Source organism: Pleurodeles waltl, chromosome 1_2 (assembly GCF_031143425.1).
Source record: "Pleurodeles waltl isolate 20211129_DDA chromosome 1_2, aPleWal1.hap1.20221129, whole genome shotgun sequence".
Lineage (NCBI taxonomy): Eukaryota > Metazoa > Chordata > Amphibia > Caudata > Salamandridae > Pleurodeles > Pleurodeles waltl.
In genome coordinates, this window is record NC_090437.1 from 166,768,945 (window position 1) to 166,793,519 (window position 24,575).

The 24,575-nt window shown below is 44.3% G+C and overlaps 1 protein-coding gene across 4 annotated transcripts in view; it reads right to left on the bottom strand.

Moving 5' to 3' along the window:
* LOC138298780 (zinc finger protein 211-like) overlaps nucleotides 1-24,575 on the bottom strand; it is a 199,726-nt gene that overhangs the window by 104,201 nt on the left and 70,950 nt on the right. For 3 of the 4 annotated variants that reach the window (XM_069236904.1, XM_069236903.1, XM_069236901.1), the window contains exon 4: nucleotides 6,035-6,139. In XM_069236904.1, coding sequence (XP_069093005.1) covers nucleotides 6,035-6,139 — 105 coding nt within the window. The remainder of the gene's footprint in view (nucleotides 1-6,034; nucleotides 6,140-24,575) is intronic. The other variant, XM_069236902.1, reaches the window with a different exon arrangement.

Below are 24,575 nucleotides of genomic sequence, written 5' to 3' on the forward strand. Positions count from 1 at the left end.
CATCACTGTCCTATCTACATGGTATGCTGGCTACTCACGGTCCAAGAAGACCCAGTGATTTATCACGACCAGTTGTGAGGCCCAATAATACTTAATGGTGACTGGGATTTCCAGGCCCCCGTCGTACATCCCTCTCTGGCTTGCACAGGGCAATACAAGGGGTTGCCCTGTTCCATAGAAGGAGACGAAGAGCACGATGGATTAGGTGTAACAGCTCCGGCCAAATCCAGTAACATGTATTGTGGAAGATGTAAAGAAGATGGGCGAGTGTCATTATTTTGTAAAGTGACGTCCTGCCCATGAAAGATAGAGGCAAGGTGCTCCAGTGTATTACATCTTTTTGCAGATGATCTATCTGCGGGAGGAGTTTTTTTTTTTTTTTTTTTAAGAAATCCTGTGAGTCCATAGTAATTGAATTCCGAGATACTTAAAGCTGTCAACAGCTACCGGTGCCTTGCAGGGCCAGGGTAGAAGCGGGGGACCTCCAGTTAGTGGAAAGACTACGGATTTGGGCCAGTTAATTCGATAACCCGAGTGGTCACCAAAAATCTGGAATATCTGCCAGATTCTGCTGGCTGAAAGGGTTGGTTGGTTTAGATAGAGCAGTGCTCTAAACATTTGATAAAAAGGAATTATCGTCTATGGTCAATTTGAGTGCAGCATGTAAGCTATGCAAAGAATAAAACTTTCCAAAGAGGACAACAACTTCGAAATGACTTATTATATACTTTACAACTGGTTCTAATTATATACAGAATCTTCAAATCAAATCTGGGCTCAACCATATGATACTTCGATAGTTACTTCAGCTGCATTGCTTATCCTATAGCAATATTTGAAATCCCTGGTATCCTTGTACAACTTTTAGCACACTTACTAAAAAAAGAGACACACAGAAGAGAACCTATGGTGGCAAGTGACTGAACTGGTGAGAAGACAACAGAGAGAAGGGTATTTACAACAGATCTTAGAGAAGATGGAATGCAAATTGATCTTCTGCTGCAATTCAATTGAAATGGGATTGAATAGCATGGAAGACTAGTACAACGTTATTAGAGACTAATCTGCTTTACTCAAGCACTGCTATTAATGACATTATATAAGCATCTGACTGAGAAATAACTTGAAACTATAAAAGAATCATGGACCGTCAGTACCCTCAATGTGCATGGAGGTACAATAATAGATTGTAACTCAGGCAAACGATAGGGTTGCTTGTTGCCTAATAGAATGCATGATTATACTGAAGTTATCAGATGCTTTAGCAGAGGCACTATTAGTTTGCTCAAAGCGTACCAAACTCTTTATCCATTTGACTCTATTTTGTAAATTTGGCCATTTAGACCAGTTGCCATTTTTAAGTGCTCAGAAGATGCTGCACACTTACCCTGTAGATACCTAATCTCTTGAAGGCAGCATTCTCTGACCACCCGCTCATTAGTGAAGGCAACTGGCCTCAATCTACGTGAGAGCTTGGAGCAGTGTTTCTGATACACACTCCATTTAATTGTTTTTGGATAAATGTGGGAATTTCTTTTATAAAACAGTGCACTCCCTACCCATCAATTTAGATTACTAAACACTCATTTCCATGTTCAAATGCTGATAAGAGGCCTGATAGCTCACAATTATTTCTCAGCTTACAGCCCTATTTGCACCATTTGGTAATTACAATATCCATTTTAATTTCACAAAGACTTCAAAAAATTGTATTGATCCAATCAGCAAACATTGTAATTGACCTTTAACCATTAACAGACCCTGCTGACACTAGTGATATTATAAGTATTACTCTTGCTAGCACCAAATAATGGTGGGCGCCCTGCTCAAGTGTATCTAGAATCTACATACTTGTCACTTCACAGCTTGAGTTACAGCCTGTAAATAGTGTTCTGTATTTCACTGGCTGTTGGCACCTCAGCTCCTTGTCTTTTATGTTGGGTTGGTGCTTGATCTTTTTGGGAATTATTACCTTACCTACCATATAAGTAGCTCAGATAGTAATGACTTACTGGTCTTTCCAGCTAATAATACACATTTATTAATTGCCTTAGAACTGATTTGTTCCAGGTTTTCAAAATTAGTTCAGTCCTGATGATTATCTTATAATTTATACACAAGGGTGAAATATCACTGACGTCATAACACATAGGATGCTTCACACTAAATGAAAGTGATGCTGTGAAAACAGATTAAATATGAAACCTTGAAGTGTGTTTTTTGTTTTTATGTTTATACAAATATTTGAGTCACTGTTATTGTTATCTGCCTTGCGCAAACATGGGAACACAAATGACCATTTGTTTCTCTTATAAATGTGAAAATTCATTGAAAAAAACAAAGGTTACAGGGACGGTACAATTAGGCTAGCATCTTAAACGTACAAAACCATAGAAATTCACCTAATATAGTTATTTCAAGTAACTATAACTTGCGGTCACACCATGCACAGCTTTCTCATTAATAATGTTCCTGTAAATGTTACAATGTTATTATCAATTATGTTATCGGAGATGGCATGAGTGTTGTAATATCTAGGATAATTTACAGTGCATGGCGAAGGCGCAAATTATAGTTACCTTAAGGCACGAGTTATAGTTACTTGAAATAGTGAACTACAACAGATTAATTTTTATGGTTTTGTACATTTAAAATGTGAGCCTAAGTATAACATTCCTGTAACCTTTGTTTTTTTCAGTGAATTTATAAGGTTTTTTAAAATGCTAATTCCTAACTATTACTTCCTTGTAACCTTTGTTTTCTTCAGTGAATGTTTATGTTTATTTTTATTTTTAACACAGCAGGGGATTGGCTGCAGGGCCTGGCCTGTGGCCAACCCCCCCGCATGAATGTAACCCTGTGCCACTCATGGCCTTTGGCCATTCACTGCTGGGGTTGGCCGCAGGTCCTGGCCTCCCCTCCCTGCCCCCACAGGCATCCAACTACACACCTTTGGACGAAGGGCCGACGCCCTGTTGCCAACCCTCTGTAGAATGTCTGAATGGGTCTGTGAGTGGGTGGGTGAGTGTCTCATTGGGTCTGTGAATGGGTGCATGGGTCTTTCTCTTAATGGGTATCTCAGTGGCTTCATGAGCCTCTGAATGGTGATGTTAGTGGGTGCAAAAGTCTGAGCGGGGCTGTGAGTGGGTGGGTGAGTCAGTGAGAGGGTGCACAAGTATCTGAGTGGGTCTGTGCGTGGGCATGTGCATCTCTAAGTGAGTGTGTGCATGAGTCTAAGTGGATGTGAAAGTGGGTGCATGAGCCTCTGAGTGGGTCTGCAAGTGGGTGTGTCAGTGTCTGACCGGGTGTGTGTGGGTGCATGGGTGTCTCCGTGGGTGCATGAGTCTGAGTGTATCTATGAGTGAATGCATTATTGTCTGAACAAGTCTTGAATGTATTTTGTAAATAATTTTTTCGCCGATATTTGCGTATCTGTCACGACATTACACAGGGCGGGGGGTCTGAGCGGGCGCGCTGTCACAATGGATTTGGGAATACTGTGTGTAGAAAAAAAACTGTTTTTTCACATATTATACACAGGGGTCCCTTGAAGACCCCTATACTCCACCCATGGGTTCAGGGTACCTCAACTCTGAACCCTTATAGCACTTTTGATTTGAATTTCCACCACCGGAGACCATGCCCCACTACCCAAAATGGAGGCTGCAACTTTCTACTCAGGTTGCCGCAAGCCAATCATAGCATTCCTGTTGGCACGTGCATTTGCTTAGTAGCTGCAATAATTGCAAATTTGTTGTGAAAGAGCCGTGGCCCTAGAGATACACATTTCTTTTCCTTTTAATATCTTGCAAACTACTAAACATATGTACACCAAATAATAGAAAGCATAATCTGCAAAACAAAATCTTCTTCAAAATTTGGTGTAATTTTATCCAGCGGTTCAGGCTATACTCTTCCACTCCCCCCCCTTTTTTTCTAGCCCCCGCTTGACATATCACCCCAAAACTTTCAATGGGAAACAAGAATCACTGGCACACATTTTTGGGAAAATGTTGTTAATATTCATCCAAAGATATAGGTAAGTCAAAAAATGCTTTTCCTATGGAAGCACGTGCTAACTATAACTACCTACTGGTGACTACCAGTAGGTTATAACATTCTGCCATGAAATTTTGCTGTGTACCAAAGGAGAGGCTTATACCTTATTTATGACGAGATATTGGCACTGTGTTGTGTAATTTTGCCATAAACTACAAGTAATACTCCTTGAAATTAGTCCCTAGTGATCCATTGCTTCTTCAATAATGGGTTCTTCATTTGGCTGCTCTGACAATTTGAGGAAGCACTGTCAACCGCGTGAGAGCCACTGCTGAAGACTGTGCGCAGATTTCTTCCTGTTGCTTTAGCTGATAAGCCATTTTTAGGATTCTAGTTGTAATGCCTGACTTGCTGCAAGGGGATGGAACCAAAGGGAGTTTTGGCACGCTGGCCAATATTTTGGGATTCAAGGATGAAACAGCAAGTGGGTACCTTTGTTATTAATCACTTATATTTAGATGCTGTGAATTGTGAATACTAATGTGCATATATGTCCCACCACCTTTGTCAATTGGATGGAAGATGTGAGCTCTGGTGCAATATTCATTGTTCATGAAGTACTTATAAGTTCTGATGCCACACTTGGCACACGAACCACTGCAAATTGCCTGCTGACCTGCAGTTTTTGCTGTCAGAGTTTGATAACTCTCATACTGACTAGGCAGTTTCCGGGCGCTCAGATGGATTCCAGGTAGCTCCTTACTCTGGCAGGTTCAGAAAGCATTGCCTTGCTGCAAAGAAGACAGTGCCGCAAGCTCATGTTTAATTTGAAAGGTGTTCTGCACAATTCTTGCTGGAATGTCAGATATGTTGCATTGGGGATGAGCGGAATGAAGCTGCTGAATTGCTAACGAATGCTCTGGGGCAAACTTCTATGTTCAAGCCACCTTTTTATAACACCAACAAACACTGCGAGACACTCTCAAGAACAGATGATATCTGAAAGCATCGCTTAATTTCCGCATTTAAGGCAAAGCAATTCCGAAGGGACATTTCTGGACATTTAACAAGGTGTCTGCTTCCTGTGATTAGATTTTTTCTGCACATATTTTAGTTCCGATATCCTACAATCAACAAGAAATGTGTGTGTGGGTGGGGATTATGTCTTACAAAGCTGTCTCCTCTGCTCTACTGGAAGCGTGGGAGAATTACTTCTAACTGTTCTGCTCCGTCTCTTCTAGGATCTTCGTGCTAGCTTCTGTTTTGATTTTTTCACAGTGAGGATACAGCATGCTGTGCTCTCATAATGACAAAGGCCCTTACACTTCAGTAGTATTATGGCACATTTATGGAGAGGGACGAACTTGGGTCTTCTTAATCCGGGGCTATCATTAATCCCCCATTTAAGCAGGTGAGCGGGGGAGGTTTGCTGCTTAGTACATATATGAATAAAATACCATATGAATGTATGGATCCTTTGATTGTGTTTGGAGATGCTGGACACCAAACAAACTCATAAACATCATTGAAATAGACACTCGGAATATGCTAGAGCAGTGTGGTGGGGGAACAAAGGGAACAAGAGAGCACAAAAGGAGGGGACAGAGAGAAAGATGGATGGCCCCAGTAATCAGTCCTTGATGAATTTCATTTTTTTTTACAAATGCCCGTACAATACTACCTACAAAGACTCTCTTTTTAGGCCCGTTTTTTTCTCAGAACTGGGGTGCAAAATGCACAATTGGGCCACTGATTATCTGCAGAATTCCAAGGGCGGAACAACCACAAACAAGTGTCAGACTATATGTCTCAGTCACTTGCTCTGTGCTATTTGGGATACAGTTCAAAGTGTGGGGGAGGGGGGGGTATTCTTCTGGCTACTTCCATGTCTCCGTACTTGTCTGGTCTTGAAAGATTTACTGTAAATGTTTATAAACGTAAAAATTCAAGAGCATGTGCAACATATCTGAGCTGAGAAAGAGCAAGGAGTTGACGGTCTCAGCAATGCAACTTTCCAGAGGCATCTCTAACTTACTCAAATTTGGGCTGGTGCTGCATTCTATTCCTTCTGGAAAGTGGTTGTTCCTCAACTTTTCTTCCATCCTCAATAGATTGTCCGAGTTCACAGAATGAAATCCTGCTGGACAAAATAGCATCACATTTTAGTATTTAAAATCATAATTATTCATGAGTTACTTTTGGAATTAATTGGTTACTTTTTTTTATTATTATTATTTTTTATTTGCCTTTAAACCGAGACATAACATTTCCAAGGAGTTACACATAAGAATCACACTATAGTGTCTCTGAGGAAAAAGATACAGATGCATATTCTTCAGTAAAGAAAAACTCCCAAACCCCCCTCCCCTGCCCCAAACTCCCTTTATGGCGCCCATCATCACTTTGAGCAGTCCCACTGGTCTGTTCTTTTCATTTCCAAACCAGTCGTTGTAATCTCTCCATGAACTGCCCATGGTCCAATATCTCTCGTGTCTCCCGTGAGTCCATTTTCTTATCTGAACTATATCTCTAGGAAGTAGTATGTGAGCCAGTCCCCCCATACCTTTTGAAATTTCCGCGGGAATCCTCTGTTTATATATGTTGTTTTTCCCCCATCATGAACCCATCCATGCCCTTTCTCCAGGCGCTTATTGTCGGGCAACTTTCGGCTCCCCATAATCGTGCTATATCTCTTTTGGCTACCATCAACCCTAGACCGCAGAACAGAAGCTTTCTTCAGGGCAGGTCTATGTCATTGGGTATGCCTAGTTGTATGTATTTGGGGTCTAGGGGGATCTGCGCGGTCAAAACCCCAGCAAGTATTCCTATCACCTTGTTCCAGAACACCTTAATCTTGGGGCATTCCCATAGGACATGAAAAAAGGATCCAACCCCACCACAGCCTCTGCTGCAGTCTGGAAGTCTGGCCCTCCCCGTCAAGTGTAGTCTTTGTGGGTCATAGTATATTCTGTGTAAAATCTTAAATTGTATCAGTCTGAGTCGTATCCTAATTGCGACCTCTCTTGGAAACATCAAAGCAGTCTCTCAGTCTATGTCCACCAGAGGTCTTATTTCCGTCTCCCACCTGGTGCGCAGGTTGATCAGTGTGTTTGGCATATTATTGTTTATAGTCTTGTATACTGCCGAGGTCCCTTTTTCTGTTATCTTAGTCGACAACAACCGGCCCTCCAGGGGGGAGCAGTCTGGGATATCCATTCCCCGAAAGCCCTCCGCTATCCAAGCGTGTCTCAGTCATATATAATTGGTTACTTTTTTAACCCAGTTCTGCTAGTGATGGCGCCGTCACTACAAAGGGCAGATATTAAGCAGAATGAGGAAACAAACCTGAGCATGACATGTACATAGACCTCTATTTAGCCTGACATTCACGTGGAGAAAGGAGCTGAAAAGGCTGCCACTAATGATCTGGGCGGGATACTAGCATTGCAGATGTAAAATCCATTCGTAAAAAGACGACCGGTAATTCCTTTGCCCAAGGTCTGGGCATTGATTCCAACAACACTGCTACACTGACCTTACTCATTCACAAAAAGCAGGGTACAGTCAGGCTGAATGTAGGTTTATTCATTCAGCAAAAAAGGAAGTACCTGTGACCCCCCCAATATCCCACCCCCGGCAGTAGGTTTTCACAGCTCCGACTGTGTGGTCAACCGACACCCCGGCATAGCACATATTCACACACTGACACTTCACATTCCACATAGAAACTAGAGCTACTGAAATAGATGAACACACCCCAAGTACACAATACCTTAGGGGACTTCTCTATTTTTCCTTGATATTGATATACTGTCTTTTGATGTTGACTATTGTCTGGTCCAAGTCCTTTTTAAAAGCATTGATTCGACAATGTCTAGGTTTTTGTAGATGCAAAAGGGACGGAAAGGAGTTAAATCTCCCGATTATGCTGTGTATCTTCGAGTGTTTGCTCACAGTAAATCTTGAAGGTGAGTATCCAAATCCAAATGGGAGAATACCCCTAAAGGGTTTAATTTTGAAAATGTTTTGCCTGAAACATCTGCTCTTTCTGGTCTGGAATTCTGATAATTGCTTACCTCGCAAGAAAAGATTTCCAGTGTTTCAACTCACCAGTAAGATGATCCTGTCACTCTTCCTAGTCTATGGTCTTAAAATGATATTGTTTTTATTAATCTCCTCTGTGGTTTAAATGTCAAGAAATAAAGATGTCGTATGTTTTTAGAAACCCAGACATTCTCTGAAGTTCATTAGAGGAAACCATTTGCTTAAGGATAATGCACTTTCTATCTTCCATGAGCTGCATCAATAATTGCAGCTTGTAAGCTTTGATTTTTTTAAACAAATGTTATTATATTTTCCACATAAACTGGCCAACTGGATACAAAAGGCATTATGCAAAAGTAAACTGGTAACGTTAACCTAAGTCAGAAACATTTTGTCCACCCACTCTCCGCCCCCCACCTCCCCACCCATCCACGGATCCTCAAAAATATATTCCATACAGCTGATGATCATGGTCAAGTCATAGTGTACTTTAATGCCTGACTCCCTCATCTAAACAGGAGTGAGCATTCCAAACAGGTGCCAGCACTATGCCCCTGTACTTAGCCCACTGCTGACATATTTTGGCGTGCTTGTGCAGGCAACCCCACGCCTGGAACACTGGAAATTCAAGCCCCATACAATGATCCACGCCCCGCTTCCACACATTTAGTGGGCGTGTGCTATCTGACTTCCAAGCCTGTGCTACATTCCTCTTAATTGTGTGAGGCGTAGGAAGAGTAGTTCCTGTTTGTATCTGTTGCCACCAAGTCCATCGATGGTGTGAAGTAAGATCACTCTGGGGTCTAAGGGAATGGTCCAGGAAAGTACTTCACTGAGGCAGCCAGTGACACCCCGCCAAAAATGAGCTAGTGCAAGGCAGCCCCACACAACATGCATTAAGATGTCATCTGTTGTCTGACAATGGAGGCATTACGGGGAGCCCACCACCCCCATGTGCCATAGGTGATGTCTGGTGTAGTAGGCCCTGTGAAGGTATTTGAGTTGGATAAGGCAAAGGTGTACCTAAATGGGCGCCTCCTGGGGTTGTCTATGTCCACCTCCCTGGATCATTGGTGAGCCCAAAGTGTATGAGTGCTACCAATAACCAAGGAGCGATACATTTTGGAAATTTTGTAGTCCCCTAAATCACCTAACAGGAGTTTTCCCTCCAGAGGATTGAATTCTGGGAGTGTGTCAAGATGGTTACTGTAGGGAGTAATAGTGTGTCTTAGCTGCAGGTAACGGTAAAATTTGCTGGGGTGTAGTTGGTAGTCCTGTTGGAGTTTCTGAAAGGATTTCGCAACTGCACCATTCATAACATCTCCGAAAGTCGAGATGCCTATCTCATCCCACCTCCCAAACCCCTCCAGGGAGCCACCTGCCGTAGAATTGTGCCATGCCATAGTGGCACTCTGTGAGTTTACTCCACCATCCCAAGTGTCGTATTGTGCCTCGCCAGATGTTAATGACCACCCCCGTTTCAGAGGAAAGGTGGTCACTTTCTGCATTGCTATACAGGTAGTCCAGCAATGGGATGTTGCCCATGGCCCATCTCTCAGTTACGTATGATGGGTCTCCATAAGGGCCACAGCACAATTCATTCATTATAAGTAATTGCGAAGCTGCATAGTAGGAGTACAGGTCAGCCAAGGCGATGCCTCCACTATAAGTAGATTGGAAGCAGGTGGCTAGTGCAATGCGGGGTTGCCCCGTTCCAGAGGAACCCTGAAAGGATAGAGTTGGTCTGTCGGAACCAGCTGCGGGGGATGGCATAGGAATAGCCTTGTAGCCGGTACAACAACCTGGGAAGGGAAACCATCTTAAAGATGGCCAATATGCCCATCAGAGATAGGGAGAGGAGCAACCATGCTCCAACTTCATCTTGTCTCTGGGCGACCGCCCACAACCGTCCCATATTAGGGGACAGGTGCACCCTCAGGTATGTGAAGCCCTCTCCCACCACCTGTATGTGAGCGCCCACAGATAAGGCCTGTGTACCCATTCAACGGTAGTAGTGCGGGTTTGGAGACATTCATAAAGAGGCCTGACATTTTGCCGAATATCTGCATAATTTGGAGAACTTGTGGGCCCGTAGATTCAGGGTCTGTCATAAAAAAACAATATGTCGTCCACATACAATGCAATCCTATCTGGGCACTCTGGACTCCACTCAAAGCCTCTTACTTGAGAATCCATTCTCACCCACACAGCTAAGGGCTTGACTACCAGTGGAAATTACAGGGAGAGGAGGCATCCCTGGTGTGTACCACACTGCGTCGAGAAAGCCTCAGAGACGTGACTTGCAACGCATATAGCCGCTGTCAGATTACTGTACAGCAATCGAACATAAGAAACAAATAAGGGCCGAAGTTCATTCTCCGCAATAGAACGAACAAGTATTTCTCAATTAACAACTAACAGAGTCAAACGCCTTGTCTAAGTCAGCTGACAGATTCATGGCGGGCCGTGCCAGGGGGCCAGCGAGGGCATTCAAAACCTGCAGAATATTATGTCTTGTTGCGCGTCCTGGCATGAAGCCAGCCTGATCCGCGTGAATAAGAGCTGTGATATATGGAAGCAGTCTATTGGCCAGGACCTTGGCTTCCACATACAGAAGGGATATTGGTTGATATGATACTAGATCATCCAGAAGTCAGCCCGATTTGGGGAAAACCACAATTTCGGCATGGCACCAGTCGAGCGGATGCATCGCCGCATCAGCTGAAGCGTGGTTAGCCTGTAGGCCATACTTCCCTATTTAAGACATAAATACTTTAAGGAATTCTCCAGGAAGCCTATTCAGGGCCGGAATGGCCATAGCGGGCATCAGGCGTTTCCCCGGGAGGCTGGAAGGGTGGGGGCTGGTTTTTCAGCTGTTGGGACAGGTTTTGTTACAGGAGGTCGGTTTTGCAGCAGTGCTGCAATTTCAGCCCCCAGTAACAAAAGAACAAAAGCAGCAGTTCTTCGTTCCTCCCCAACACCTCCTCCCTCCCAACCTGGAGGCTGTTCTGACAAAACTGCCAGCACTTTAGGTTCCCAGTCAGGCCCTGAGCCCATTCGAGCCTGGGGCTCTACCCGACTGGATCCCCGCCAACGCAGACAAAAGTTCAGCCTCTTTAAGGCCCTCATGGAGCTGTGCCCATAAGCTAGGAGTTTTAGGGTACTTGCTGCTGACACATCTAACTGAATACTGCTGGCTTGGAAAAGGTCCCCTGCATGGCTTAGGAACGTGTGCATTCCTGAACTGAGATCCTCTCAAAACGAATCTCTGGGTTTTTTTTTTGTGTCAGTACATAAAATCATCAAGAAGAATCATGAAGACTGAATGCCCAATTTGAAACGGAATGGAACCGAGATATGGGCTCTGTGATATGGAGGGACACAAAATGAGCAGCCCCCTTCACTGAGTATGACTACTGTCAGTTCATTAGTCTGTGGCGAACTGACAGAGGTTGTAATGACTGGTTATATTTCTGAAGGGCCAGCGTTTTTACATGTGGCAAGAGAGTTTTTGTATGCCTTTGTTTTGGGTCACCCTCATGGGGAGCTTCAAATCCCACCGATCCTTCCAGCTGACACTACAAGTCCGGTTGGGGAGAAATATGCAAAGATCAGGAACTGTCTGAAGCTGATTCAAGAACTAGAACTGTAGAATACACAGTTTCCCTTTGCAAACTTGTTGTAAGTATGGGACAGAAACCCCCCAGTCATTGTGCTATCAGTTCCACACCCTTGGAGACTGAGAGATGTCTGAGCTCCATGACTGGGGTCGCTGCCTGATAATGTCCCTTGCTAACTTCAGGAACATGGACATACTCAAGAATTGCCTGTGGAAGTGTGGCACAAAACAAACTCATAATGACGACCAGTCGTTTGTTCACCAAAATGAGAAATACCTGATAGGAATGGCTGCTAAAAAAAAATCGTGACTTCACTCTGGGGTCCTCTATGCTTTGAGTGACTAGGTCGAGGTTAGACCCCAGCAAGCCTCGGCAATGTGTAAAGAATGCAATTTTCACTCTCTCCTCAAGCTTCTTCAATTACTCTCTTCTTTGCAGATTATAGAGACAATGAGGCACATTAAAGGAAAAGAATAAAAGAGGTGGAAGTAGCAATATCAAAAGATGGAGAGTCGGATTAGGAGAGCGTACAAGAGGCAACACAAGGAGAGAAAAGTAAAGTGGAAAAGAAGGGGTGGAAAAAAATAAGTTAAAAAGAGGGAGCGAGGGAGACAGGAGCTAGGTAAAGGAGAATAAGGGTATAGAAAAGGAACAGCATAAAAAAAAAACATAAAGAACCACCTCGGACTGAGAAAGTGAGACACACAGAAATAAAAGGGAGTTGGAGCCAAACTTAAAAAGAATATCAAAGAGACGTGAATGGTTAAAAGGAGCATCTAAAAGCTACAAGAAACGATGAAAGATAAAGGGAAAGGAGGAAAAAAAGAAACAAGGTAATAACGTAAAGGAAAGCAAAGAAGAAGAGGTAAAGGGAGAGAGTAGGGATAAAGGTGGCGAAAAGTGGCTTCAGGATAGTGGGTTGAACAAAAAGTCAGTAACAATATCAAATAAAGTAGAAATATGAGATGAATAAACCAGACTAAAACAAACAAACAAACGCTTAAAAGAAGGAAAAAAGCAGGGACAGAGAAGGGAAACTGAGCATGCTGGAGGAAAAGTGGAACAGATGAGGTTATGATAAAAAGGGGAGAATGGTAGAGATGGAAAATGGCAGCTGCGCATGGGTGAAAGACGATGCAGTCAATGCTGAAGTCTGTAAGAGCTCATTGTGGTGCCTAAAGGGTCCCCGTTGGATTCCTGAAGGGGCTCAAGTTTTTCCACCTGAAGCTTACTTGGGCTCTTGCAGGTGTTCACCTGGATCAGCACCTGTTTTGTGGTTGTGGAAAAGACTATGCGGTAGCACTGCCTGCCTCTTGATGAGTGCCTTGGCGTAGGTGTGTCAATTTTGCACCCAGAGAATTAGTAATAGCGGGGGACCGGTAAACTTTATTTTTGAGGAATTTCAGGGGTCTCGGTTGCTGCAGTCTGCACGAGTTTCGTAATTCCACAAAGTGTAACTGGCCACATCGAAAAATCCAGAAAACCTATCATGAGGCCGTGTGAGAGATCTCCGTTTTGAAGTTAATAGGGCACCCACCAATTATCAGCTCAGTACTGACGTGCCACAAATGGCGCTGGCATAATATTCGCAGTGTGTCTGTGGGAGCTCAGTGGACCTGTGCCATTTTAGCTAGGTGCAGGTAGTGACAGTTAAATGACTCAAAAAAGCAGTGCCTACAGGGTCTCAGAACAGTCTGTAGAGGCTCAGGCAGTGCCCTGTGAAATAGTGCACTGCCCACAGCAGCTCTGTGGGTCCATGAAGGTCGACCTTGTGATGCACATATAAGCTCCTTGGTCATTGCAGGTGCTGAGTAGCCTGGCCACACATAACTTCAGTAGGATGCTGCTTAGAGGTCAGTGAAGTTCCACTAGGCTGGATGGTTACAATACTCACGCGAATTGAGAATGCAATTTACTTAAGTACAGTGCTTAATTTGTAAATCAAAATGTGCCGGTGCCTAAAGCACCCTTCTTAAACACGCAGCTGCTGCAATTAAATGTACGAGCACGGAATACTGAGGCAGCGTAATCCTGAAACCATCTCGGGCCTCTTAAATCCATTTGTAGCCACTTATTCCCCTTCTGCTCACAACTGCAGGTTTCTGCTCTCTCCCTTTGTGTTGCTTTTAAGTTTTTCTCTTCCTCCGTCTTTCCCAAATGTGTCTTTTGCTCGCAATAAATGCTTGAGTTAGAAAATTAAGCGCCGGCCCTCAAAAATAAGTGCCAGTGCTCCGCACCGGAAACAACAAGCACAAATTAAGCACTGCTTAAGTGGTTTTACTCTATTAACACTTTAATTCACAACACAAATATGCAGAAAATGTTTTAAAAAGAATATCATATTCCATGCCCTGGGCGTGCTACTGTCTTGGAAAGGCCTCACAAGCAAGAGATGTTAGGTATAGCAGCAAAAAAAAAAACAAGCATAGACAAAGCCAATATGTTTCACACTTGTAAAATGAATGCACACATAGAAACAAACATGCAATATACATACACACGTTGAGAACACAAAGTGATAAGCAGAAAAAGCAACATACCTGCAGTCCTTCATGTATACAGAGACCAACACAATATAGCCACATTTATTCAAGTCAGAACATTAAGGTCATTTGAAATGTGCAAGTGTGACAATCATTTATTTACCAAAAGTCTTTCACAGTTGCAATGGCATTTTAAATACACTTGTTTTCGAGGTTTCTAATTTTCTTTACATTCTTAAGTTCTCACTTCCAAACTTCTTTCCTTTACTTACCAAAACCTGTGCACTTGCCATCACTGGAGGAACAGACACCATAGTGCTACGTGAGATTATCCAGTTCTGTGCTTTAAACGTTTTTATCTTTCATTCAGTGTGCTGTAAAATATGTCTTTCATTTAGGATTGACCTCTCTTTCTCCCAAGCCTCACTTGTGGTGGTTGAGTTCACTTGCCAAATGCACTCAGTGTAGTTTGTGGCCTGGTAAAACAAAGATTGCCAGGGCTTTTGGCCATGATTGTGTGGCTTACTGGTGATAGGGTCAGAATTGTAATTACGTTTTCATAAAATCTCAAAAGAGACCAGTATTTCACACAAAGCTGTTGTTCATTTAACTGGAAACCCTATTACCACCAACTGGACTCAACAAAATCAGTAAGGAAACTGATGACTCTTGCAGGCAATTCACTGAACAACGAGTCTACATGAGGTTCACGATCCTTCTTTACCCTCTGCTTTTCAAAATACAGACCTCCATCTGAAGCAAGAGTATAACAATATTCCACATGGATGTAAACTAGATTTTAGACACAATGTTGTTGGATCATTTGGGGCTTTTTCCTTGATGTATTTATTGCCATTCTGCTTCATGTGACTACAGACAAATGAAAAGATCAGTCTGGTCTTGATAGCCCAGGAGTAACAAGGAATGAAGTTGCAAACTCCGCTAATGGGTATAAGTAAAAGTATTTCTATTTTTGAGAAATCATTGAGCACATAGCTACCCGACGGGCTTCCCAGCGCTAGGAAGGTAAAGCTCAGATAAAAAAAAGTTCTGATCAAATAGGTAAATTTAAAGTTTTTTCCTGAAGTGAAGATTATTCTCTAATCTGAGGGAGAGGGGTAGAGTTTACCAGAGCCTAGGAGCAATAGAAGAGAAGGAACGCCCACAACATCTCGTCCTTTGCACCCAAGTGATACAGCGCTGATGCAGATTCGTGGATGTGAGCGCTCTGTTTGGCTGATAGGGACTAATCAGTTGATGGAGTATACAAGGGACAGCACTGTGTTTAGCGTGGTGAGTCATGCACAGGACTTTAAACTTGATCCTCTTTCTGATGGGTAAGCAGTGCAACTGAGTGCTGTAGAATCAGATTGGGACTTGGGGATACCCAATAGGGTTCGAGCCACTGCATTCTGAATTACCTACTGTTTTTTGAGGCTGAAAGTGGGATTCCTAGATAAAGGGAGTTCCCAAAGTAAAAGCAAGATAAGAGCACAGCTAGAACCACCTCTCTACGAACTGCCACAGCCATTTTTCTGAGAGCCCCCAGTAGGCCAAAGCAACTGGAGGATAACCTCTTAGCCTGGACGGCCATTGTAAGCCTCCTATTCCTATCAAGAATAACTTCCAGGCTCTTTACGTCCACCCTGGGTGGAGGCTGGTCACCCAGGGAGGAGGCCAGCTAAACTGGTCCCAAAGTGATGGATTATTACTTAACACCACAACTCCGTTTTGTTTTCAATGAGCTTCATACAGCTGACAGCCATCCAGTCAGTGAGTTGCTCTAAGTATACATTGAGTTGGTATGAGACCATTGCTGTATTTGGAGTTAAGGAAACAATGTGCGTATTGTTCGCGTAAGACACTGCAGAAAAACCCAAGGAGCAGATTTTATTTGATAGAGGCCAGATGTACAGATTAAACAGCGTTGGGCTCAACGAGAAGCCTTGAGGAACCATGCATTTCAGAAGGTGTGTGTCTGAGAAAAATTGGCCTTCCCTGACTTGGAAGCTGAGGTTTTCTAAGAAGGTTGACAGCCACTGAAGTGCTAAGCCCAGAACTCCCGTCTCTTCCAACCTCTGCAGGATAGGATGCAAGACAGTATCGAAGGCAGCACTTAAATCAGGAACAAAAACAGCAGCTGTGCCTCCCATGTCCAGGACCATCTTTACCTCTTCTGTTGCTGCAGAAGCGCAGTTTCTGTACTGCGATCCCGATCTAAAACCAGGCTGAGACGGATACAGTATATTGTGGGTGTTGGAAATGGCTTTCTCTGCAGGGTGAATCCCAAACGTTTTGCATTTCTCCTCCTATTTTTCTGATCCTGTTTTTTGTTGGCTTTAGGACTCTGGTCTGCTAATCAGTGCTAAAGTTCATGTGCTTTCTCTTCTAAAACTTGATATGATTGGCTTACACCTGTTTGGCACATTTAATTTACCTGCAAGTCCCATGTACAGTGGTATCCCATATACCCAGGGCCTGTAAACTAAATTCTACTTGTAGGTCTACAGCACAGTTTGTGCCACCCACAGAAGTAGCCTTTCAAACCTGTCTCAGGACCGCCACTGCATGGCCTTTGTGCTCGTTTACTGCCACACTGACTTGGCTTTTAAAGTTACTTGCCGAGCCTTAAACTCCCTTTTTTTTTTTACTTATAGGTCACCCCTACGTAGGCTCTAGATAGCCCTATGGGCAATGTGCTGTGTATGTAAAAGGTAGGACATATACTTTTACATGTTCTAGTAGTGACATACAGCCTATTTTGTTTTTCACTGCTGCGAGTGCTGCTCCTTTAATAGGTTTACGTTGGGAATTCCCAAGTGTTAATTTCTGATCCATGGGGAGTAGCGTGGGGCATGTTTGGAATGGTAGTGAGAAATCTTGCTTACTGGTGTAGGCGGATTTCATATGACTATTTTAGAAATGCCACTTTTAGAAAGTGGGCTTTTCTCTGTGCTTATAACTCTAGTCTTTTGCAGCCTGACTCCAATCCACATCTAGGGTTGAGTGACAGCTGGGTTTTGTGCATACTTTCGAGACAGCCATCACACAGGGAGGGTGGAGGTGTAACGTGATTACATATGCTTACTGAATAGTCTTCATGGGTTGGAAAGAGGGAGGTGGGATGTACTTACATTTGCATATGCTGTGTCCTGCCCTCACACAAAATGGCTTGTTTACCCCCTACTGCTGTCTGGAGCCAGGGCTGGGGTTGAAATGGGCTGCCATGCATTTCTAAAGTTCTTTTGAAGTGCCCAGATCAAATACATTTTGAGTAGAAGTACAGGGGCTGCAGATTCATGTTTATAGAGCACTTTTGGAACTGGGCCTGAACCTCTGTTAGAAGAACAGCTGGACTGCCCTGCTGCCTGGTGTTTGTTGGGTGGTGCAAATGACTCATGTGGATTGTTTTTCTGCTTGTTGCCCTGCTGTCAGCTGCTCTGATTTTTGGTCCTGCTAAGGCACTGTGCGGCTACCAGGAGGGATTGTCAGTGGCACTGATGCTTTTGCTGTGCTGTCTGCTTGCCCATTGCTGTCTGCCTGCCACCCTCCAAGTGTTCTCCCAGGGGCGCAGCGAATAGTGAGCATTGGTTGCTGCCCCTGGCTCCTGCAACCAGAGCGCCTGTGAGTGCTTCATTTGACATTTTATTCCGCGTTGACTAGTGCATGGTGAATGCTTCATATCTGTTTTTACACCTGAGCGCTGCTTCATGTCTGAATTTCATGAGGAACAGGGGGAGTATTAGGCTGAACGTGAGCTCAGAGTGCTAGTTGGAAGGTGTGTACCGAGCACTTCATTATGCTGTTTGCTGCCCAAAGGTTGAATTGAGCAATGTTCAATGGTAGATGCTGGCTGCACCATTAATTTGAATTTCCCCGCTTCAGCCCGCAAGACGGTAGCGTAGCTGACTGGGAACAGGAAAGACAACTGTCACCTGCAAGCGCTGCGAATCTCACACACCCTCTCAAGCATTAGTCCAGAGCATTGAGCGTACACCACATTCCGGCGGGGTAGTGAAGCTCCGCAGCGATGTGGCCAGCATTTCCAGCATCACAAGTCTTTCTGGCTTCAGCCGACCGAGTCCCCGGCGACACCATAAAACACTGTGTAGTAGCGTACCGGCACTTCAGCCATTATCTTCACTTGGCCCGGTCCCTCACCCGCGCGCTCTACAACAAAGGTGCCCCTTTTGTCTTCAAACTGCCTGCCCAGTGTGGGCTAGCTAGTGCAGCGGCACAGCCTTACTTTGGGGAAAGCACATTAAGCAGTGAAGGGAAGTATTTACATTGGCGATAAACATTAGCCCTGCTAGCTTTAAGGACTGACCCCAAATTCCTGTATTCCTGTAAGAGGCCTGCAAACAACGCTATGCCCTACGGTTGGGGTCCAATTACCACCTAAAGATGAGCAGGAGTGCAGGGGCACTGTACCTTAAGTATTTCTGAAGATATGTGGTGATTTATGTGTCTCTCCTGCTACATTTCCTACCCGGATGCCACCAGGTGCGTCATTTTGGATAAGTACGCTGTCAGGATAGGGTGTGCCTTGTCAGCAATTGCATAATGTGCACAGTTGTCACGCTTCATGTATTTTTGGTGAAGTACGATGTTGCATGCTTAATGTTTGTATTTTCTAGTGGGTTACGTTTAACACTCTGAATATCCACTGATATTGTGCTGTATGTCACTGAGGATTATTGTATTAATCAGGATAACCAGTACCATCTTGTAGTAATTGTTTTATTTGCACAGTACTTATGTTTTATGTCATTTTGGTCTTACAATATATCTACAATATAGACACATTTTTTATATATTCATATGTGAAGTTTCTTTTGTGGTACATTTATAGTGTCGCTGATTTGAGTGTGTAGCACAAACACTTTACAAATGACCTCTGGAGATATGCCTGACTGCTCTGTGCCACGCTACCAGGGGGTGAGTACAAGTTATCTTTGGTGTGTAACTTACCCTGACTAGAGTGATGGGTTCTGCCTGGCTCAGGTGCATATCTTAGCCAACCAGAAACCCCATTTCCAACAGTGGGCTTCCAAAAAAAGTCAAAAGCTGTTTCTTTATATATTTGTCCATGAGTTTGCTGACTCCAGAGAGAAGGGAGATAGGCCTGTAACTTTCAGCTAATTCTCTATTCAGTGATTTAAAAAACATTTTTTTAACAAGGGTCTAACAATAGCGTGCTTCCATCCATCCAGTAGCTTGCTAAAATGATAGATTGTACTACTTTGTAAGAGCAGGGACAATAGCTTCACCACCTTTCAATAAAATGTTCATTGGCCAGATCCAACTGGGAGCCCGACTTTATGGTTTTGGAAATATTGATGACTTCAGCCTCGCTGACACGAGAGAATGTCACAAGTTTGATCTTGGCGCTGTCGCTAGACATCTCATTATGCTCCTTAACAATACGCTTAGAGTTCAACAGAAGCTGATCATTAATGAGCCTGACATTAGTAAGAAAAAAGTTGGCCAGTAGGTTACAGTGAGCCTTGGGGCGAGGAGGCAGGAACCCAAACTCTGGCTCTGAGGTTTCAGAAATGAGGTGACTATTTTATAAAGTTCCTTTGAAGAACCGGAGGAACGGTCACTTCTCCGGGCCAGCTCATCCAGCTTTGATACTTTTTCAGCACGTTTTTAACACGTCAGTTTACTTGTTTCATCATAGCTTACCCTTCTTTCCTTTCTTTCTTTTTTTCAGTCTATATTTTAGTTCCCCGAATTCAGCAGAGAACCATGAGTTGTTTGTCAGAGAACTGGATTTTTTGTGTTGTCTGAGGAGGATCAGCTCGTCTAGTGAGTTTTTTTACCCAGTCATTAAAGGCTGTAAATGACACGCCTCTTCGGTATAGTTTTAAACAAAGTATTTACTATGCTGGTAGTGCCTAATTTTGACCATTGCCGTAAAGCCTTTAGCTGGCTATCCATAGGGGTGTTCTTTCGCATTGCTAGTAGGGACAAAGGGACAATGAATTGATCAGACCAGCATACAGAAAATGGGGATTTTTATTGGTATACAGGAGATATTCATGAAGATTGTGTCGAGTAGACAGCCGTTTAAATGTGTTGGGGATTTTACTAACTGCAGGACCTGTATAGCCTCAACATTGTGAGGAAAAGTAACTGCCTGTTTACATTTACTGTTCTCTAAATGCAAATTTAAGTCACCTACCAATGTGAAATTGTCATGCTGCATACAATTAGTGCCTAAAATGTCTGGTAGGTCGAGAACAAAGTCATTGGGCAGACCAGGGGATCAGTACGGATAAGTTACTTACCTGTAAATCCTAGTTCTCTTCCAGGGGTATCCTCATCAAAGTCATAAACATTGAATATTCCCGCCCTTGTGCGGGGACCCCGGAGCATATATAAAATATACACATTATACATGTGCAACAAACAGTCATGCAGGCTATCATGTTAAAAACAGGCTAAAATGCTTTATTTCTATGAAGTTTTTTTTTTTTTTTTTATATTAAAGACTACAATAGAGCATAAATATGTACCCAAGCTCCTAAAACTAGGCTTAGGGAAGTAAGCAGCAGCAAACTCTAGAGAAAAAATAGAAAAACTGCATTGAAAAACAATGAAGCATTCTTAGCCAATAGGGTGCATGCAGGTTAACACAGGAGAACCATAAAAACTTTGGCACCGTGCCTTTAAGACCCTGAGCACCTCCAGTATCCCACCATGCCTCAGGGGTGAATGAAAGGTGACAGTTGGTTCACAGTTAGGTCAGTTCTTTTTACGGTGACAATTTGTATAACTGATTCCAAACACAGTCTGTCCTGCACTTCTAGGAGACGTGTGTCCGGGGAGGAGGGTGGGTTGTTTATGACTTTGATGAGGATACCCCTGGAAGAGAACTAGGATTTACAGGTAAGTAACTTATCCTTCTCTTCCAGGGGATCCTCATCAATAGTCATAAACATTGAATAGATTAGCAAGCCCATCCCTAAACCCAGCGGACTGTCCGATAGAAGTGCAGGAATAGATATGTCTTACGCAAATAGATTTCTTAGAGAGGCCTGCCCCACTTGGGCATCCGCTCTTGCATCCGAGTCTAAACAGTAATGTCTTGTAAACGTATGGACAGACTTCCATGTAGCAGCCTTACAAATCTCATATATCGGAACATTGTTAAGGAGAGCAGCAGTAGCCGCTTTTCCCCTTGTGGAATGTGCTCTAGGCCTAGTAATTGTTTATTAGCTAGCTGGTAAGTATTAACAATACAAGAAACTATCCATCTTGATATTGATCGCTTAGATGCTGCCTCTCCTGTCCTTAAATGACCATAGTTTACAAACAATCGGTTAGAGTGTCTAATCGATTTTGTCTTGTCCAGATAAAATTTCAGCACTCTTTTCAAGTCTAATGAGTGCAATGCTTTCTCTGTCGGAGTCTCCGGATTGGGAAAGAACGTCGGTAAAGATATGGTCGGATTGATATGGAATTCTGACACCACCTTCGGAAGGAAAGATGGGTGAGTTCGTAGAACCACTCTATTGTCATGAAAAACCGTGTACGGTTCTTTTGAAGACAAGGCCTGGATTTCACTGACCCTCCTCGCTGAAGTAATGGCCACTAGAAAAGCCATCTTCCACGTAAGGTGTTGTAAAGAGGCCTTATGTATAGGCTCGAAAGGAGGGCCCATAAGTTTTGCCAGGACTACGTTCAGTTCCCATGGAGGAGAAGATCTCAGAATTGGCGGAAAAACTTTCTTCAAACCTTCTAAATAAATCCTTGACTACAGGTTTTGTAAAGAAGGATTCCTGAGAAGGCGACTTGAGATAGGCCGTAATAGCAGACAAATGTACCTTAATAGATGATACCTGCAGACCGGACTTCGCTAGATGAAGCAAATAGGACAGTATGACATCCTCCTGCGCCCGTATGGGATTATGGCCTTGCTGACAGCACCATATGTAGAATCTCTTCCACTTAAAAGCGTAAGAACGCCGCGTGGAAGGCCGTTTGGACTCTTTCAATATGTTCATGCACTCCTGCGAGAGCCCTAGGTGCCCATACTGCAGGAATTCAGGAGCCATGCTGTTAAGCTCAGAGAGGGTAGGTTGGGATGTAGAATCCTGCCCTCCATTCTGCTCAGAAGATCCGGTCTGCACGGCAGCCTCCTGTGAGGTTTTTCCGACAGGTTGAGGAGATCGTGTACCAGAATTGTCGGGGCCATTGTGGCGCTATAAGAATCATTCTGGTCCTGGATCTGTAAAGTTTGCTGATCACTGCCGGAATGAGGGGAATCGGCGGAAAAGCGTAGAGAAATATCCCTGACCAGTCGATCAACAGGGCATTCCCTCGCGATCCCGGACGGTAGAACCTGGATGCGAAGTCTGGGCATTTCTTGTTTACTTCGTCTGCGAAGAGATCCAGTTGAGGCCGACCCCATTGCGCGAAGATGTATTGTGCGACTTTGCCGTGTAGGACCCAATCGTGAACGTCCTCCAGGTGTCTGCTCAGAAAATCTGCTTCCACGTTTTGCTGACCTGGCAGATGAACTGCTGTAATTGACATTCCTCTGGCCAGGAGCCAATGCCATATCGCTTGGGACTCTCGCGATAGGGGTAGGGACCTCGTTCCCCCTTGTTTGTTCAAGTAATACATCGTGGTTGTATTGTCCGTCTGTATCAAGAGAGTTTTCCCCTGAATTAGCGGTATGAAAGACTTGAGAGCCAGATGGACCGCTCTGAGTTCTAGCAGATTGATGTGGTACTGCTTTTCCTTGTCTGACCACAGACCCTGCGCTTGAAAAGGACCCAGATGAGCCCCCCAACCCTGAAGAGACGCATCCGTTACTAGGGTTTCGGATGGAAGCACCTGGTGAAACGGAGCACCCACTGACAGGTGAGGTCTGTGCATCCACCATCTCAGTGACTGAAGTGCTACCGCCGGTAGCTGCACCGTGTCCTCCCAGCGACCTGTTCTTTGGCTCCAGTTGGTCTCCAATGCCTCTTGGAGGGGTCTCATGTGGAGTCTGGCATTTGGGACAATAAAAATGCACGATGCCATGGAGCCCAGCAGCGATGTCACCTGACGTGCCGTAGGTGCGTTGGCTCTCAACAGTTCCTGGCACTTTCTGTCTATTGAGGATAGTCGTTCCTCCGAAGGATACACTTTTTGGAGTTCTGTGTTTATGATAGCTCCTAGGTAGTGTAGATTCTGTGTTGGAATCAAGGTTGACTTCTGGTAATTGACCTGAAGACCTAGAGCTTCGCAAACTCCTAGTACAATGTCCCGATGGCTTCTCGTCTGCTCCGGAGAAGAAGCCTTCAGTAGCCAGTCGTCTAGGTACGGATATAGATGCGCCGCCACCACTGCCATACATTTTGAGAAAACTCTTGGGGCAGATTTCAGGCCTAAGGGTAGAACTCTGAACTGGTAATGCTGTAACGCTACTCGGAAGCGCAGGAATTTTCGATGTTTGGGAGCTATTGGTATGTGAAAATACGCATCCTGCAGGTCGATGGAGCACATCCAGTCTCCCTGATGCAGTTGAGGGAAAATCTGGTGTAGCGCTAGCATTCTGAACTTCTGCTTCCTTATGTATTAGTTCAGCAGCCGTAGGTCCAGAATTGGCCTGAAAACGCCCTCTCGACCCTTCTTCGCCACCAGAAAGTAACGGGAGTAGACTCCCTGTCCTCTGTGTGCAGGTGGAACCTTTTCTATGGCATTCTTTTTCAGGAGGGCGAGAGCCTCCTTGCGTAGCAAGCTGAGATGAGATGGATTGTTTTTGGTTGGTGGCAAGCGTGGTGGAGGCTGTTTGAAAAGAAGAGAATAGCCATGTTCGACAATATTGAGCCCCCATTTGTCTCTTGTGATAGAGTGCCACTCGTGAAGATAAGCCGTAATACTTCCCCCCACCGGAGTGGTGTACAGTGTCGAGGGAAGCGAGATTTCATTGTTTGGTGGGTGCTTTCGGAGTGGACTGTTGAGGTCTACTTGACCCTCGCTCCCTTGTGTTTCTCCGTTGAAAAAGAGAGCGTCCCTGTCGTTGCTGTGACCTTTGCGACCAATGAGGGGTTTGAACCCTCTGCTGGAAAGGGCGCCTGTCATACGGCCTGTACCTCCGCCTGAAATCTTTCTTTCTTTCGAGGCCCACCGCCCTCATGGTATCCACCTCGGTCTTCATGCGGGCCATCTCTTCGTCTGCATGGGCACCGAATAGAGAGTTCCCGGCAAATGGAAGATTCAGGATGCTTTGTTGTGCTTCCTGTTTCAAACCAGTGAGCCAGGAAGATCTCCTTGCACAGATACCATGTGCGTACCCATGAGCAGCCAAATCCGCCCCATCTGCTGCCGCGCTGATAACCTGGTTGGATACCAGGCATCCTTCTTGTAGTATCTCCTGGAAATCTTGTCTGTCCTCTCTAGGCAATTTTTCTGTAAATCTACTGAGGGA